This window comes from Pseudorca crassidens, chromosome 16 (genome assembly GCF_039906515.1).
Source record: "Pseudorca crassidens isolate mPseCra1 chromosome 16, mPseCra1.hap1, whole genome shotgun sequence".
NCBI lineage: Eukaryota > Metazoa > Chordata > Mammalia > Artiodactyla > Delphinidae > Pseudorca > Pseudorca crassidens.
In genome coordinates, this window is record NC_090311.1 from 56,979,512 (window position 1) to 56,998,017 (window position 18,506).

The 18,506-nt window shown below is 44.3% G+C and overlaps 1 protein-coding gene across 3 annotated transcripts in view; it reads right to left on the bottom strand.

Moving 5' to 3' along the window:
- Nucleotides 1-18,506, bottom strand: part of LRMDA (leucine rich melanocyte differentiation associated) — a 1,270,435-nt gene that overhangs the window by 500,107 nt on the left and 751,822 nt on the right. For all 3 annotated transcript variants that reach the window (XM_067710443.1, XM_067710441.1, XM_067710442.1), the window contains 2 exons: nucleotides 17,830-17,958; nucleotides 6,889-7,026 (listed from right to left, as the gene is read on the bottom strand). In XM_067710443.1, coding sequence (XP_067566544.1) covers nucleotides 6,889-7,026; nucleotides 17,830-17,958 — 267 coding nt within the window. The remainder of the gene's footprint in view (nucleotides 1-6,888; nucleotides 7,027-17,829; nucleotides 17,959-18,506) is intronic.

Genomic DNA, 18,506 nt, shown 5'->3' on the forward strand with positions numbered 1-18,506 from the left:
ATCCAGGGTTATTTGTTGCACCAAAGTCTCTTTACTGTGATGTATTACTTAGTTACTGGGGTTATCACAGCCATATCCTAAAGTTGCACAGTACATAAAACATTTCAGTTAACAATGCGGTGAGGTTAACTCCCCCAGATAACCTGCAATCACCAGGGCTAGTCCAGATGACATGCCTCTGTCAGCTTCCACGAGCTATTGATGGTTCAATCAGTTTGTTTTGAAGGTAAAGTACAACAAAAGGGCAGTAAACTTATTCAGACTGTCAACAGGGGCTATTGGGAATGGGGCTTGCAGGTAAGTAATTCTGGGTGTTTTAAAGCTATTATCAAACAGCAATGGTTGAAGGAAGAGACAGCTACTAATAACACAGAAGGCAGCCATCATAAACCACTTTATGGCAGAAACCCCCGTCTATAAGTCCTGCAGCACCCGGAGACAGCTTCAGATTTATAAAACTGCTTGTTAAGCCAGGGCACTGCTTAATGAAAAGAGATCTGTCTAAGTTCTAAGGCTCAGGTCCCCTGCTCCAGAGGGCAATGCCAACTTTCCTGACCTTCCCAAGGTGGCTGGGAGAAGGCCGCAGGGCTGGGAGGGGTAGGGAGTGAAATCAGGGGCCCTCCTGGCTGTGATACGGAAGGTGAGGTTATCAAGAGGAGACCAGTAACCCTGGGAAGTTGTTCAAAGACCCATCTGTCTCTGTCTGCTAACAGATTCTCCAAAAGTGAGAGCCCCACACAGAGCTTTTCGGGTTCTCTCTCTTTTCATAGAGGATCCTCCACTTCCTGAAAGAACTTCTCTTAGGAAGTAACCGGTTACCTACAACTGGTAGGGGGGACAAAAGGAACAGCAGAAAGGCTTTTTTGTTTGTTTATTTGTTTGCTCCCAAATCAATTTTCTCTACCGAAATCTCAAAGCTCTGGCATTTTTCATCTAGACTTCAAAGGGAAGGGAGGATGCTCTTGTCTTCTGCCCACATCTGCTTCCCCGGGGGATCCGGCTGTTCCCCAGGCCCTCTGCACAGCCACAGGAACACCAAGACAGATCTCCAGTGTCTGCTCCTGGGGCTGCCTGCCATGTTTCATCCTCTGAGGAGACTCTACTCAAGAAACACCACATTTCCAGATCCTGAGGGAACTGGATGTGGCGTCACTGGGATTCTCCCCACTTCCTTCCTTTTACAGCACTCAATGCTTCTTCCTATTGCTTCTTGCTGCCTTCCTGCTCCCATGCACGGGAAGGGGGGAGACCTGGTGACTGGTGCCCCACCCGGGGGCCCCGAGGGCAGCAAGGGTGATCCATGAACTGCTCTCAAACTTTCACAAAGCTTAACAGAAAAGCGTGGACGCGCCAACAAAACATCAAGCTTCTTTGCTCTGGACTGGATGATATCAACCCAGTTTGGTTAACACTGCTTACCTCATGCTGATCAAAAGCACCGATCAACAGCTAAACGTCTCTGACGAATTTTGAAAAGTCAGCAGCGGCTTAAATGCGGCTTATGGAAGAGACCAAAGTTTTCAAGTGTTGGGGGGTGGGGGGGGGGGAGTGGACAAAACGACAAGAGGGAGATCTTCCCAACAAAAAGCGTGGGGACTAACGGGGCAGAGGGAAGAGCCCAGGCTCTGGGCTTCGCTTGCTGTGTGATCCTGGCTCAGCCTCTGCCACCTTCCTGAGCCTCCATTTCTCCATCTGTGCCCTGAAGGGAAAGGGCTACATGCTGCCCCCGCCTCTTTTAAGCTTTAGCTGGCTTGAATTCCATGTGCCTCCAAGTTAATTTACAATAAATGCATCCATATCCTCCTTTCTTATTACTCCAATTTCCTTGTCTAACCACCCCTTCACATCTCCAGGTGAAGGAGAACCGTGAGGAAAAGTCAATAAAGACCACAGAGGGATGAACAAACACTGTGAGTGGAGAGATGACAATGCTGTCTAATGAGTTGAGGTGAGCTCACCTACAGCATTAATGAATGCCTGACGACCGGCCAAGGCCAGCTGACTTCCCTCACCGTTCACCGGCAGCACCGTTTGAAGTCTCAGTGCAAACAATACACCCACAGGACAGACCAAGGCCCTCGACAGAGGGTCACCAGCAATTACGCTGTGGGCTTCTGTCACTTTGATCTCTGGGCCGTGACCTTTGCTTTCTTGTGATCTTCAAAGCCCAGACTGCAGATTAGCTGGAAAATGCTCACTGGGTTATGTAAGCCACAAGTTTTACAGCTCCTCTATGGCTGGGAAATGCTGGTAGCCCAAGACGGCCAGCAGACGATGGCAGGTCCCTCCCTCCTTCCCCTTGGCTGAGTGAGACAGACACTGGGCAGGCCCCAGGGCTGCTCCCTGGGAGGCAACAAAGAAAGGGTGTCACGTTTTAAATAATTTCAAGTTGTAAGGAATACAGAGGGGCCTACTGAGGAGGAGGGAGGAAGGAGAAGCCAACCAGAGATTGGAGTGGCAGGAGAGAATGAAGGATTTAGTGACAGAAGGATTTAGTGGAGGAAGGGGCACTAAGAGACCATGAGACCAACTCCCTTATTTGATGCCTGAGGTCTAGCACTTGTGCACCATTGACTTCCACTCTACTGTCTTTCCTGCAGTAAGAGGAAAGAAAAGAATGACAAAGGAAGACAAGAAATAGACCGTCCTGGGCATCCAAGTTCCCCATACTTGATTTATTGTCTGGCCAGTATTCAAGTCCACCGGAGGCCCCAAGGGGAACCTTAGTACAGTGGTGGCCCCCTGGCTCATCTCGGCTTCCCCATCCTTTCCTGCCCCAGTCCTGAAGGCTGCTGGATCTTCAGGTCCAGCACCACCATTCAACATGCACCTCCATTCAACATTCATTCCAAAATAGCAGCCCACTGTGTATACATGGCAAAGCAGGGGCAGGTTTCAGCGCCTGTAATAACATGGTGAGCTATAACAGCTCATCACGTTAACAGCTATGAGCTGTGATGAACGGCACAGAGAAACCCCAGGCCCGGTTCAGTTCCTGCCCCAGCAGGACCAGGGCACCGCTCAGCAACTAGGGAGCATGTTCATGCTCACTCACGGATTTAAGGGGCCCATTCTACTGTTGGGACGTGTGCCAAGAAAATCCAACTGGGTGCACAGGGGTAAGTGAGGAAGGAAAAGGGGTGATGTGGGGGGGAGGGGAGGAAAGTATCAGTAGAAACTGAAGCAACTGTGGGTCCATTTCCAATAGCTCCATAAATCCGGTCACTTCCCATTTCTGGTCCAGTGGTTGTCCACCATGTGACCTGAAACTGGACTGGCCTCTCTGAAATCAACATATCTCACGGAAATGAAACAAGAGACGTACTTGTTTTGATGTATGGCTGGGTGACATATTATAAATATTACATCACATAACCACAGAGGATGCCAATCAATGTGAAATTTTTCTAGACAGCACTAAATGAACCATGGGTTCTTGCTTCTGAATACACTCCTTTAAGGCTCCTACTACTGCTTAAATGATTAATAGAAGACATATTGTCAGAAAATGTACTTAAAGTGAAAAACAGTAAGCTGTAGAAATATCATTCATTTTTTAAGCCATTTTCAAGTGAAAATGTCCCATAAATTTACATAGAGGCCCTACTATTAGGCTCTGGGTAACAGCTAGAAGGAAGGCTGACCTCACGCTTTGCGGATGAAGGGCCAGGAAGATATTTTACCAAAAGGAAACAAATGGTGGCTACACTGTTTTGTAGAAACCCAAATGCCACAGGAACTCAGGATTCAGAAGTCTTACCGTGAAACTCTAAAATTTCTCAGGGGCAAATGAAGCACAGACTCCAGGATGAACAAAGCAGGGCTGCTGACAGACCACTGAACAGAACTCCCTCATCCACCCATTCATCTCACCCAAATGCAAGGGTGACAGTGCTTGTTAAAGCAGAAATAAAAAATAAGTAAAAGAAATAAAAAATCTAGAATTGCTAGAGAACAGGTCTGCCGCTCCACTCAAGCATCAGAGGCCGTGCAGTCGATGTATAACTGGATGGGCCCACATTGAATGTTCCCTCCACTGTTCTTAGTTCCTGTTTCTCTCAGAGGGTGAGCATTTTGCCGGTGTTGTGGGTGACTTACAGATTTCCTAAGGTAGTTCTGACCAGATGTGATTTCGGCTGTGTGTGGCCTCTAGAATCCAGCTCCTCATGGCAACCTTGACATATGTGCACTAACACACAGCCTCCCCAGCCCCAGCCCTCCACGGCTTCCAGGGGTTAACAGACCTGGAGTGGGGAAGGTGTGCTTGGAGGGTACTCAGGCCAGCCCAGGAGAACGATCACTGTTCTACAATCAAGCCCTCCCTAAAGAATCATGACCCAGCGACCAACACTTGGGTAGATTCTGCAGGATAGTTCCTTGCTTGTTAAGTGCATTTGTTGACATCCAAGTGGATCTAATTCTAAATAGGCAGTGGGCAGCCAAGGTGCCCAAAGGGCCCTACACTTCCCTACAAGTACTCAGCTTCTCAGATGGAACAGTAATTTCAAGCCACCTCCTGTTAACAGTTACCAAGTCCCCATTACACAGCCAGCGCTACTTTCAGTATTGATAAGGCTTCAAAGGGCAAGAAGACGCAGTCCTGACTTTCTGGAAGCCATTCTCTGGATGTCGACATATATGAAGTAGAGAAATATACATGATGGAATATATAAAATGGTATGAGATGATCAAGGGGGAACTGTAACTGCTTGGGAGGACAGTATCTCAGAACACCAGAGCCGACAGGGACTTTAAGTGTCCCTTAGTCCAGCAGTTCCTGACTGAGCATCAAAGTCATCTGTTGACTATTTTGTTGCATTTGCCACTAAATGAATCAAAACACCTTGGATATTCACAAGTATAGCCTTGGTTAAGGGTCACTGATCTAAACTGTCCTCCCCATTTTAAAGGTCCCACTGGCAAAGCTGGACTCCACATCAGATCTTTTCATCTGACCCCTCACACCATGGATCTAAGTATTTTTTCCAATGCGACTAGTTACAATAACAACAAAAATAGTATTAGCTTTTCTTTTTCCTTTACAACCTTTTCTTTGAGACTGAATAGAGTAAGGTGGGGTGGGAGATTTTCCTCACTCTATTATTCTCATTCTAAAAAAAAATGCACCTACAGTTCATTTCACATATAACTCCATGAATAAGTGAATGAAAGAATGAATGTGTGTGAATGTGTGCATACACACATGCATGTATATGTACATATATAAAATTTATTGGGCAATTTTAAAGCATTAAAACCAGAAATCTAAAGAAAAAAGTCGAAAAACAGACGAGAATTTCCCAAACGATTACTGGTTTACTCAAAATGTTAACTGAGAGAACTTTCTTGTACCTCCTGACCCTTCCAAGATATATCTTATAATCAGTTGCTGCCAGAAGATAAAGTGTTTTAAATGACCCCTTCGTAGCTGAAATCAAGCTGTTAAATTACTCAAAGTTGATAAGAGTAACGTTAAAGAAGAAAATTAAGTTCTAAGTGATTAACTTAACAGGTTGATTTAGAAATTTTAATTATTCACTCGCTGGATATTAACCACATTTCTCCTAATAGAAATCATATTCAAATCGACAGTATCACATCCCAAATAAAAAACTTCATGAGGAAAAAAGATTTAGTGCATTTCTTTTGAAGTAGGGATAGAGCTTTATTCTAAGACGGCTTAAAAATAGTCTAAGATTCCTACAAAATTCTTCCCAGTAAAGAAGTACAGCTGAATTTCTGCTGTACTCTTGCTAACATGTATATGTATATGTATGTTTTTTTAACATACAGTGTTCAATAACCTTCACTATTTCTTACAGCTTTGCCTTTATATAAAATGTTTGCCCTCAACTACATTCCTTCGTGGGTCACCACAGATTTAAAAATCTGAACCCCAATAGAACCAGTTCCTCTTGAACCATTATCCTTTCTCCCCAATCCTCCCAAACTTATTTTCCAGTAGTCCTACCTGCCTTACATTTCCTTCCTTCCTCCCTCCCTCCCTCCCACATTGATTCAGGTGGGGTGTTAATGAGAGCTCACATCATAATGGAGAGAAAAGCTACACTACACATATGAAAAGATCATTCAAAACATTTACAAAACAATAATCAAGAACAAGAGCATACAAAATTCCAAGTGTAGAGGAAAAATGAGTTTAGTAAAATGGGTTAGATCAAAAAGACTCCCTAAAGAGAAGTGAGTTTGGATCAGGTATTTCAAAGCAGATGGTTCAGAAGTTGAGAGAAGAAAAAAAAGCATTTCTACCTGGAGCCCATCAAATCCCATTGTTGGTGGACACGGAGGCATAGCTTTACGGAACAAAGCCATATGCCTCATAGGATTTCCTCTTGGGATTGTACATAAGCTCCCTAAACCTTTGTGGGAAGTACCCTCTCTCTAAATAGTGACTCAGAAGCAGACAGGAAGATTTTACGACAAGGAGCAGGGGCCAGCAAAAAATAGCTCATGGGTCTAACCTGGCCTGCTGCATGTTTTTGTAAATAAAGTTTTATTGGAACATAGCATTGCCCATTCATTTACCAACTGTTCACTGCTACTTACGCACTATAATGGAAGAGTTGAATAGTTGCGACAGAGAACATATGACCTTCAAAGCATAAAATATTTAATATCCAGCCCTTTACAAAAAAGTTTGTCAATGCCTGTCCTATACCACTCAACATCTTTTCATGTTTCTTGACTCTTGTTTACCCTCAATGAAGGGAGACCCTGGCTATAGGGTACCCAAGGGGGAAAGTTTAATACAGCATGAAGGGGTCACTGATACTTACCAGACATCTATGCACCCCAGAATATAATATTATCTCCCCAAAGATGTCATTTTTCCCTTCTCACACGATGCTCAAACCCCTAGATACTCACCTGTATCTCTTGTAGTCTTCCTCATCCTTTTCCAGGCTGACTAGCTCATTGGGACATGCCACATTTCCCAGCAGGCTGAGGTACTCCAGAGCTGGTGTCACTTCTGCCAGGTGATCAAGCAGGCACTCCAAGTCAGTGATGTGACAAAGGTTAAGGATCTTGGTCGAGAAAGACAAAAGGCTTAGCAAGGAGCACAGACCATACCTGACAGGCACAGCCTAGCAGCTGACTGAGTCCTGTCTGCTCCCAGGACAAGACGTGGGTGAGGGTTGAAATCAACTTGCTGTGAGTGTCTGGCATGGCTAGTTTTTCCCTCCTACTGTTTGGGACACAGCCCAGCTTTTCTCTGGGCAGGTGAGGTTAAGTCCAGATCACTTAAGAAAGAATGAATGCACTTAACTGTTTCCCTGTACTTTTCTTTCCTATAGAGTTCTATTTTTGTTTTAAATGATGAAGGGTAGATTCCATGTAGTAAAATATTTTACAATATGCAGCTCCATAAAACTTTATTTTTTCTAGTAATGAAAGCAAGAAATTACTTCCAAAGGCCTCATGAGAAATATATTGGTTCTCCTTTAGGGAGACATTCATCATTAAACCGTGGGGATGGCACGGACGCAAACAGGGATTAGCAGCATCCTTTACGATCTGACAGCCTCTCGTGGAGCTAAGCATTGCTCAGTGGCCTCACTGGTGGCAATGAGACATTGGATTGGGTGAAAAGGAGAACAGAGCTAGGAGGAGAAGACAAACAGGACAGTTTTAGTGAAGCCAGGGAGGTTAGAAAGCATTTCCTGAGAATCTGTTGTGAAATCAATACTCTACGAAGGACAGAATGAAAAAGAAAAGGTGGGGCATAGTGGTGAGAGTGTTCCATGATCCATCCCCTCAGTGGGACCCACTGTTCGGTCAAGATAAACACTGAGACCCCAAACCAAATAAGGCAAGAGTCATAGATTCAGGGAATCACAGGCATTGGGAAGGACTAGTCCGCACGTCAGCTCCCAAGCCACATGCAGAGAGCTGAGCCCTAGGCAAGCTGATTCAGCAGGTTGTGAACAGAGGCATGACTACCAGGGGCCTATCAATGAGAGGAGGTAGCCAGTATCAGCAGAGAGAACGGGGTCCTTGCCAGCGATGCCTGCCAGCAGAGCGTACAGGGGCAAACACATGATGGTGGATGCAGCACACAAGAGTCAAAGACTCAGGATGCCGTTTCCAGGAGAAAATAAAAATGAAATAAAAGGGCTGCCCTTACTCTGTGACGATGCTCTCTAACCGTGGGACGTCATCCCAATCTTCTCATACTTCAGCTTGTCAGCTGAACTCCAAATCCGACCGATGTTTGAATCCAGTCCCTCACATATCTGCCAAAGGGTCACCACAAGAAAGCTCATTCTACCTCTAACAACCATAAGAAGAGAGTTTTTCTTTCCCCGGGGACTGAATCTTCCTCGAACTCCCACCCCACTGTCTCCATTTAGCTACTTGGGAGTCACAAAGAATGAGTCATTCTTGTCTTCCATGTGATGGCCCTTCAGATGGTTGAAGCTCACATATCTTCCTTCAACCTTACATGTTCCAAACTAAGTTCCTTCAAGCATTGTTCATACACAAGCTATGTCAACATCATATACAAGAACAAGCACCGGACCCTGGGAGGGAGCAAGACCAAGACAGTGAAAAGGCAAAGCTCACAAGCCAAAGGGGGTGTGAGTTAAAGAGGGTCCGAGCATCCTCATCCAGTGTGGGCTTCCATCTGCCAACATCACGCCCCATTTCCTAAATAAAGACAGGACAATGGACAACAAAGTTATCGATCTTTCAAATCTTCAACCAGTGACATCCAGGAATGACCACAAAGGATCACTGGTATGAGGATGATGGGAAAAGGAACACATGGAAAAGATGAGAAAGGAGGTCCCACCAAGGAGGTAAGCTTGAAATACAGCAGGTTTAAGTGGTCAGGAGTCAAAACATTAATGTATTTCATCACCCAAGACAAAACACACTTACTACTTCTTAAAGTTCAGTCACCACACTCTTTAAGAAAATCATTTAAATAAAACCAATTAAAATGACAGTGAACAATTTCAGGGAAAACTTGCCTTTTCCAGCAGGTTCTATCTTTGGATCCTTCACAGTCATTACCAATACATTAAAAAAAGAAAAAAAAAAAGAAAAGGAATCTTGCCAGTACTCTACAAGTGCTGCCCTTTGACACAGGCAGAGGCACCTCAGGGGCCCCCGTGCTTTGGAGTGTCTTCCTCAAAAATTTTTCAGTCGTAGTTCAGTACCAGGACTGCCTAGGGGCCAACAGCATCATTCAGGTAGGATACCCCATGCCTTCACTTGGACCTGCGTGGGCCTCAGCCCCAGTCCTGGTTTCTCCCCTTCAAGGTTCTCTCCAATCCTCTGCCCCACACAGGGGACCCACTGGATGCTGCAAGGAGCACTAGGTCTCATGCCCATCAGGTCGTCCAGAAGCCTCAAGCCAGGTGCTAGTTCTAGGGGGGCAGCCAGACAGCTGATCACTCTTGCTTGCTGGCGCAGTATTTCTTTTGTGAGACTGCAAGAGAGTAGCCTGCCAAAACGGTGCTGATGTGTTGACGTGAGGTGATTAGAAGTATTTATGTGGACAATGGCCCTAGAGAACCCAGGGGAAGCCCTTTCTGCTATGGACGGCAAAGTCCAGGCCAAACCTATTACCCTCTTAGAGTCAAATTCCTTAAAGCTTCACCTTTTCTTCATCTCCTTCATGAAGGTGAGAACATGAAGGAATGGAACCCAAAACTGGCAAGATCTTCAAGTTAAGGAAACGCTGGGCAACGGAGTTGGCTTGAAGTCTCAGTCATGCCTCAACATTTGGTGACTAGTGATGGGAAGCCTTGCATTCTACCATCCAGGGAAGTAGGCCCAGTCTAATGTGAGTAAATCTTCGTACATAAACGTGCCACAGAGCTAACAGAGCTTGTGCGCGAGGGCTGCACGCTTACATAGGCCCTTTCCAGGGTCCCGGGGAGGCCCTGGTAATAGAGTCACATGGTCACACATTTTCATAAAACCTGCAAACGTAGGTTACTTGAACTGCAATCAGTTAAGAGCATTGTCTTTCTCTGGTAGGACTTCGTCTGTCACACTTCTGCTTGAGTAGGATGATGCTGGAGTAGCTGCAGAGTAACTCTGGGGACCTAAGAGGAAATGGTGAAGGAGTGGCATTGAATTAGGATTCAGTGGGTCTGTTTCTGTGGTTTGTAGTCATTTCTGTGTCTGTTACTACAACAGCACCAGTAGGAATGGCCTGCAGTAATATTTCTACCACGTACCATGCTGACACACACATGTGGGGACCAACGTAAAAACGACGACAAAACAGTTAATGAACTCATCAATTCAGAGAATATTTAAGTTGCTGAGTATGTATATACACACGTACTCAAACACAACTAACTTGAAATGTCTTGAAATCTTTTAGCTCACAGACGAGAGAAATGTGTAAGAGTTTTCCCAAAATTTAGTAATTCTAAAACTTTCACCAATAATTCAGTGGTGAAATTACCAATAATGAATGGTGAAACTGAAAGAAACATCCCTAAATATTAAAAATAAAAATCAATTTTCAATTAGATGGAATTATCTACTCTCTATAGAAAACACTACAAAATTTAATTACATAATGAACTTATAAGGGAATCTGCAGAAAAGAAATAGAAAAAAGTTCTTATACAGATACGTTTAGTATCAAGAAGATTGTTTTCTAAATATTTTAATGTGCAGTATCCATCAACCTAAAAAATTTTTAATTTGCTTTGATGTATTTTTTATTCCAAATAAACATTCATCTTCATACCTAATTTTGCATTTGTAATTATAGTCTTTGCCTTTAAGAGGGCCTCCTCAAATTATGCAAGCTTCATACTCCACAAAATCTGGATCCACCCCTGAACAGGAGGCCATGGAGAGGCAGACTCATTCAAATGTCCTGATCATGGGAATTTCTTGGGCAAAGGGTCTGCAGGCTTCAAGAAGCTTCAGCCACCCTACGCCAATGAATCCAAGAAGTGCTGCATTCCTTGGAGCCTCAGAGCCTGCCTCCTTTAGGGTATTTTGTGAGGCAGAAGCGAGTCCTTCTTCCTAAGCCTTCCAACTACCCGCTAAATGATCATTTGGGCTGGGCCAGGTGGTCCCCCCAAATCCACACTGTGAGAAATCACTAGCACCTACTCCGCGGGCGCTCTGGACCAGAACATCATCATTATGTTGATACCACCATTGGAGGATGACACGCGAGAAGAAGTTTTAATTGGTTTCTTCGTCTCCTGGGTCAGTAAGGACAAGCACAGCCCTGTCTTGCATGATTGCGAGCTCAGAGACAGAACTTGTCACATTCCTTTCTGTCAAGTCGCAGAGAAAATTAACCAGAGGCAATCAGTGGAGGGAACTTGGTGTCCCTGGTTAACCAAGACTACCTCAGTGGAGCCAATTCCAGAGATTCTCCAAAGGGTGGTTTCATTTTTTCTCCTTTTTAAAATGTGAAGCTATCTGGCACAGTTTCAACTATCTCCAGCTGCGTTCTCAGCACACACCTGGTTACCCTCATCAAGTCTTCTCCAGAGTACTTGCCGTTTAGATTTTTTTCAGTGTTGTCTACAGAAAGTTGCCACTGCAGAGCCCAGCTGTCATGGCTAGGCTTGCCAACAGAGATTTTCTGCAGAGGGCCCAAGATCAAAGCCACATCTTGCCTTGAAAGTTTGGAGCCCAAGGGAGGAGGGGAATCTCATGGTGTCACGTCCAGTTGCACAGGTCTGAAGCTGCTTCCCGGGTGAGAATGGGTACGTACATCTCTCTGTGCTCAGCTCCAGGTCAAAGGGCAGCACCTGTGACCACTGCGGGTATTTCAACCAGAGCTTATCCTGATAGAAAATTTTCAAATGCTAAACAGTCTACACGGCATATTAGATTCACACCCACACGTGTCAGAAATATTATCACATCCAGATAACAATTAAGAAAACTATGGTCAGGACTTCCCTGGTGGTACAGTGGTTACAAATCCGCCAGCCAACGCAGGGGACACGGGTTCAAGCCCTGGTCCGGGAAGATCCCACATGCCACAGAGCAACTAAGCCCATGCGCCACGACTACTGAGCCTGCGCTGTAGAGCCCACGTGCCACAACTACCAAAGCCCGCATGCCTAGAGCCTGTGCTCCGCCACAACAGAAGCCACTGCAGTGAGAAGCCTGCGCACTGCAACGAAGAGTAGCCCCCGCTCACTGCAACTAGAGAAAGCCTGCGCACAGCAACGAAGACCCAATGCAGCCAAAAATTAATTAATTTTTTAAAAAAAAGATACTTCTAAAAAGAAAAAAGAAAACTATGGTCAAAGATCACACAGTCTCTAAATGGCCAAGTCTATATTCAAACCTAGGCCCTATAAAATGATACTTCTCGTCATTTCCTAACACAAAAAGGAGAATTTAAAACACTGAAAAATAAGGGGTCGTATGCTTCTGTGGGATATCATAAGGTTCTGTCATCCAGCTGTGCTCTGTACCTCAGTTGCTTTTCAATTTGGGCTTATTCATTTAAGGCATCGAGGCTTTGGCTAACAGTTAAGTGTTCAAAGAACCTGTAAAGTTTTGGAGTGTTTAAGTGATTTCATATATGTATATAAAATGCCACTACAATCTCTCAACAATACTTCCAAACGTGTAATACCCAGTTTACAGGTACAGACCCTTCCCCAAGACAACATGGTAAGTTGCTATGGGAACTCAAGTCTGGCCTTCTAACTCCACGCACTGGTCTCCTTACCACAGCCCAGGTGTGTAACATATAGCACTATTCTTTCTTCCTGTTGGCACTATAATTCATACTGTCTCTTCATACATGTGCTTAAGCAAAGAGAAACAGAAAATAAAGAAATGAAGTGTGATTTAAAATGAAGTCAGCTTATCACCTTTCCCCTACCCACCCCCAAAAGGCAAGTGGGAGAGAATAATTTGATTGTGCAAAGGTTAACTATCTATATTTTCCTGACATTTCTGTTGTTCCCTTATTTAGGGTTGAGTATTCAGACATGATATGGCTGAGACTGTCCATACTCATGGGTGAGCAAGAAGGAGAGAGTGTGAGAATATGAGTGTTGAGGAGAGGAAGTCCACTCCATGGCCAGTGACCACGGGACTAGTCCAAACAAGCCAAAGGAAGGAGAGAGAGATAACCTATAAATATGAGATGAAGAGGTAGACTGGGACAACCAAGCTCTTAGGTCTACCAGAACAGGACCCCAAAGCTGAGGGCTGAACAGAAGTGGAACAAAGGGCTGGGAGATCAAGGAGGAAGTGTGCAGCTGGGAAGGTGAATTGAGAAGAAATGTGCCAGATGCTTGGTTTGGGTTCTGGAATCCCTCTCATATTTGTTCTACATTTGGAACGTGACTTGCTTTGGCCATGGGACAACAACATCCATGATGCAAATAGGGCTTTAAAAGTACTTGTACATCAAGCTTTGCTCTTGGAGCATCCCTCCCACATGGAAAGGCCTGTGCTAGCCTGTTGGAGACATGTAGTCCAGCCAACAACCAGTACCAACCTCCAGATATATAAGCAAGGCCATCTCAGATCATCCAGACAAGCCTCCAAATAACTGTGATTGCATGAGTGACCCAAGCAAGACTAGCAGAAGAACCATCCAGCTGAGCCCTGCCCAAGTAGCTGATGCACAGAATTGTAAACCAAAAATATTTGTTATTTTAAGCCACTAATTTTTGGGCTGGAGTATTATACAGCAAAGCTAACTGACAAAGCCCTAGTCTAAGGCATTTCATGGAGTAACAATAGCAATATGGAACCTCATGGCTGTTGTAGAGCCTGGAGTATTTCCATAAGTAGGGAGGAGAGTCAGTTGGCTAAAAAGGTCAAGTCAGGAGTATAGGATAAGAGAATGGCATGTAGTGTTACTGCTGCTTTTACCTGCCTTTCATCCTACAACTTCTTGGTCAAGTGCATGGGGAAAGTAAACCAATCTTCATGATCACACTGGTAGATCAGGGGAGAAAGATGTCATGCTGCATCATGAAAAAGCTAACTAGTTATCTTTTGTATCTACTGGCAATAAAGTCCTTACAACAGTGTAGCGATATAACTGGCCAGATCTACAGCTACACACTGCCTTCTGCTGCAGTCCCTTTCACATCACCATCATTGCTCCCTGAGCATTACTGCTCCAGACTGGAAAAAAGGACTGAACCAAGGAAAAACAAGAAGCCTGTTAATATCTGATGATAGCAACACTGAAAACAAAACTGTTATTCAGCCCACCTTATTCCTTTAAAAATGAGAAACATTCTGCACAGCAAAGGAATCCACCAACAAAACAAAAAGGTAACCCACTGAATGGGAGAAAATAATTGTAAATAATATTTCATAAGGGGCTAATATCTAAAATATACAAAGAACCCACACAACTCAGTAGCAAAAGCAGAAAGGAAACCAATCCAATTATAAAATGGACGGAAGATCTGAATAGACATTTTTCCAAAGAAGACATACAGATGGCCAACAGGTACATGAAAAGATGCTCAACATCGTTAATCATCAGAACCACCATGAGATTTCGCCTCACACCTGTTAGAATGGCTACTATCAAAAAGACAAGAAATAATGAGTGTTGGTGAGGATGTGAAGAAAAGGGAGCCCTTGTGCACAGTTGGTGGGAATGTAAATTGGTGCAGCCACTACAGAAAACAGTATGACAGTTCCTCAAAAAATTAAGACTACCATATGATCCAGGATTCCACTCCTTGGTATTTATCCAAAGAAAACAAAAACACTAACTCGAAAAGATGTATGTACCCCATGCTCACTGCAGCATTATTTACAATAGCCAAGATATGGAAACAACTGAAGTGTCTATCGACTATGAATGGATAAAGAAACTGTGATACACACACACTCAATGAAATACCATTCAGCCATAAAAAACAATGAAATCTTGCCATTTGTGACAACATGGATAGACCTCAAGAGCATGATGCTAAGTGAAATAAGTCAGACAGAGAAAGACAAACACTGTACGATCTCCCTTATATGTGGAATCTAAAACAACAATAACGACATCAAGACCAAGCTCATAGATAGAGAGAAAAGACTGGTGGTTGCCAGAAGAGGGAGGGGGTGATGGGAGTAGGAGAAATGGTTAACCGCTTTTTTGTTGCTATTGTTTTCAGTTTAAATAAACTGAAAAAGTTAACTAATTAATCCTAAAGTGGATCCCTGTGCATTTTCAGTATATTCTATGCCAGGTTATGAAAATGAATCCTCTAAAGTGGGAGACAGTAATGCTTAGTAAGTTCACATGAAGCATGAATATTAGTAGAATCTAACCTAATTAGACTAACCAGGTAATCTGCCAGGCATCAATACTTAGTATCTCTTCAATTGTCAGTGGTAATAGAAGAAAGCAATACTATAACCTACGTATTTCAGATACACTGGTATCCAACAAATACTTTCCAATAATTGGTTATTACATAAATCAGTGGTTGATCAAAAAAATGAAAAATCACCCACTGATTCATCTGCAGACTGGGATTGCATGAAATGACATTCTCTCACGGCTGGTATGCCCTTCTTTTAATTGTTTTGCTCAGGCTGGTGCTAAAAGGAGCTTGCATTTCTCAGTATGTACCAATTAATACTACAGAGAAGCGGCCAGGAAGTGTGCTGAGTGAGAAGAGGAATTGAGTTTGGGATTAGCATTTGTACAGCATTTGCTGTACAGTCCTTGTGACTTCATCTGTGGGCTGTTAGGGAAGCCCTTCTCACTGTACCATTTTTTATATTGCCTTCTTGACAATATCCCAGGGCAGAGGCAGCTGGTTTTATAACTATGCAGAAAGCTGCTTTGCTTATGTCATCACTGTACTTTGATTCCAACATGCAAAATAGTTTTTCACATATTCCTTTTTATGAGTTATTCTGATAGGCAGGTGAAAGCTGTAACATCACACACACACAACAATGTGAAACAGGCTCTGAGAACATTACTTGACCATGGCCACACAGTTAAACATGATTAAGCTGACTCATGAACCCAACCAACAACTCCAATACTCTACAGTGACGTGGGACACAGGATATGAGCATTGGGGTCCATAGGAGGAACCGTATCATCCAAACTCTAGTCTAATTATCCTTTTATTCTTAATTGATTTGAGAATATCATCCAGCTGATCATCCCAGACAGCTAAGGAACCCATAAGACACACTGACTGTAATAATTTTTCAAACAACAACTAGGAAACTTGGTTGACCAAAGAATAGGAGAAGAAAAAAAAAAAAAATCCATCAACATTTCATTATGATAAAGACTGATATTTACTTGTAGGCCTTCTCCTTCTTCTAAGAAAGTGTCTATTATTAACGGACACAAATAGCATATTTTACTGAATAAGGAAAATATTAACTTATGACTTACCATATAAACAGTGGCTAAAAATAATTGTGCAAATCAGTCTTAAAGCTGACATAAACATGTATGTTAATCTTAACATATTTATTTGGCTTTATTTCATACTCTACGGGAAAATGCCCCCATCCCATTTCTATTTCTAACTTACCATGTGAACAAGAACAAGTGATTAAACCACACCAGGTCTGAAACGCTCCATCAATAAAACAAGGTGACTGGACTTCAAGTCTGAAGTAACACAGTAAAATGGAACGAACTCTAGATCTGGCCACAGTTGAGACTGAATCCGGGGCCTAGCATCTTGTTAAATGTCTGGCTGTGGGCCTATATTTCACCTCTTTCCTCATCTAGGTAAATGGACAAACCACACCCTTCTCAAAGAGTTTGGAAAGAATGAAAAATAATACACTTAAAGTTACCTAGCATAGTGTCTGATCCACAGGAGTGCTCAACAAAGAACAGCTGATGATGGGCTTCCCTGGTGGCGCAGTGGTTGAGAGTCCGCCTGCCGATGCAGGGGACACGGGTTCGTGCCCTGGTCTAGGAAGATCCCACGTGCCACGGAGCGGCTGGGTCCGTGAGCCATGGCCTCTGAGCCTGCGCGTCCGGAGCCTGTGCTCCGCAACGGGAGAGGACACAACAGTGAGAGGCCCGCGTACCGCAAAAAGATTCCCCGCCTAAGTGAGCTGGCACTGTGCAGGCATGGAGGTCCACAACTCTAACCTGGAGGAGCTGTGTGGCTTACACTGAATAAAGGTTCTGATTCCTTTCTTAGCCTCACTACAGAATCCAGAGCAACTAGTCCCTTTGAGTCTCACCCCAGGGTGCTAGATCCTCACCCACTTAAGGAGAAACCACACAATAGAATGGCTCTCCTCTGCCCTTCTCATCATCCTAGTACCATAAACACCCCAGAGGGCAGAGCTGGGCCAGGGCTTCCCACTTATCCTCCACCTGAGCCCCTTCCCCCTTCTCTTTGGCCAAAAGCATTCCCCAAGCCTGAGCCAAAGCCTTCCAGGAACCTCCCTGAAGGCCAAGGTTGCTTGGAGGAACTACCCCCTGCTTCCCACCAGAGGTCGCCCTCCCACACAAGCCTAAGCAAACAGAACCCGGCTTTGCCTTCTCGGCAGCAGTAACATTATTTTCTTTCTCTATTTTTATCTATTAAAAAGATTTCTTTACAGCCATAACTTAGATCCCTACACTAAAATGGAGCAACAGGAACATATAATGGTGCATTTCATTTATGAATGACCTGTAATAAATTACTCCGAAGTGTCCCGAGTGCCAGGAGACACAACGCTTTGTCTGCCCACGGACTGTATTTCACCTGCTTTAATTTAGCTGACACATAAAACTCATTTGACATTTCGCAGGTATTTGTTGGGGGCGGGGGGGGGGTGGCCTGCGGGAGGGGACCACTGCGAGGCCGGGAGGAGAGTGTGGGTGGCGGCAGAGCCAAGGATATTTGGTTCTTGTTGAGGGTTAAGGTGTGGAGCCTGGGTAACCCTGGCAACACGAGGTCATCCCCGAGCAGATTGTTGTCCAAGATGAGTTCCTCCAGGCTCCCGAACGCGCTCAGTCCTTCCAGTGACCTGCAATGACAAAGGCAACAGGAAAAATGATCCTGCACTAAATCAGGGAGGCCATTATGAGCCGAAATAAATATTTTAACCTTCCCTTTCAGGATTGGGAATAGTTTGGGCTTGGTGCCTGTCAGCAAAGTGAATGACAAGAATTAGTAGCGGGAGCCGGGGCGGGGGCGGCGGGGGAGAAGGGGCCGCTGGCACTCACCGCATCCTTCACGCATTGCCAACATGAAGGATGAGGGTCACTTAGTGAGTAGCCAGGATCCAAAACAAAGGGCTTCAGATACGGCCTGCAGGATAAATTTGTCAATGTCTTGTGCCTTCAGGCACCCAGCCTCAGCTGACCCTAACCTCCATTCCCAAGATAAATAACTCTGTCACAGTTCACCTTCATTCCCTGGACACAAATTTAAGTTGTCATCCATCATTCCTGCCCAGAAATATCATACCCCTCTTACAATAATAAATATAACTTCAAGTATCATTTCTTAGCGGTTCTCCTCTACACAGTCCTAGGAAAAAGCAAGGAAGGTTTCCTTTCTCTGCGTTCACCG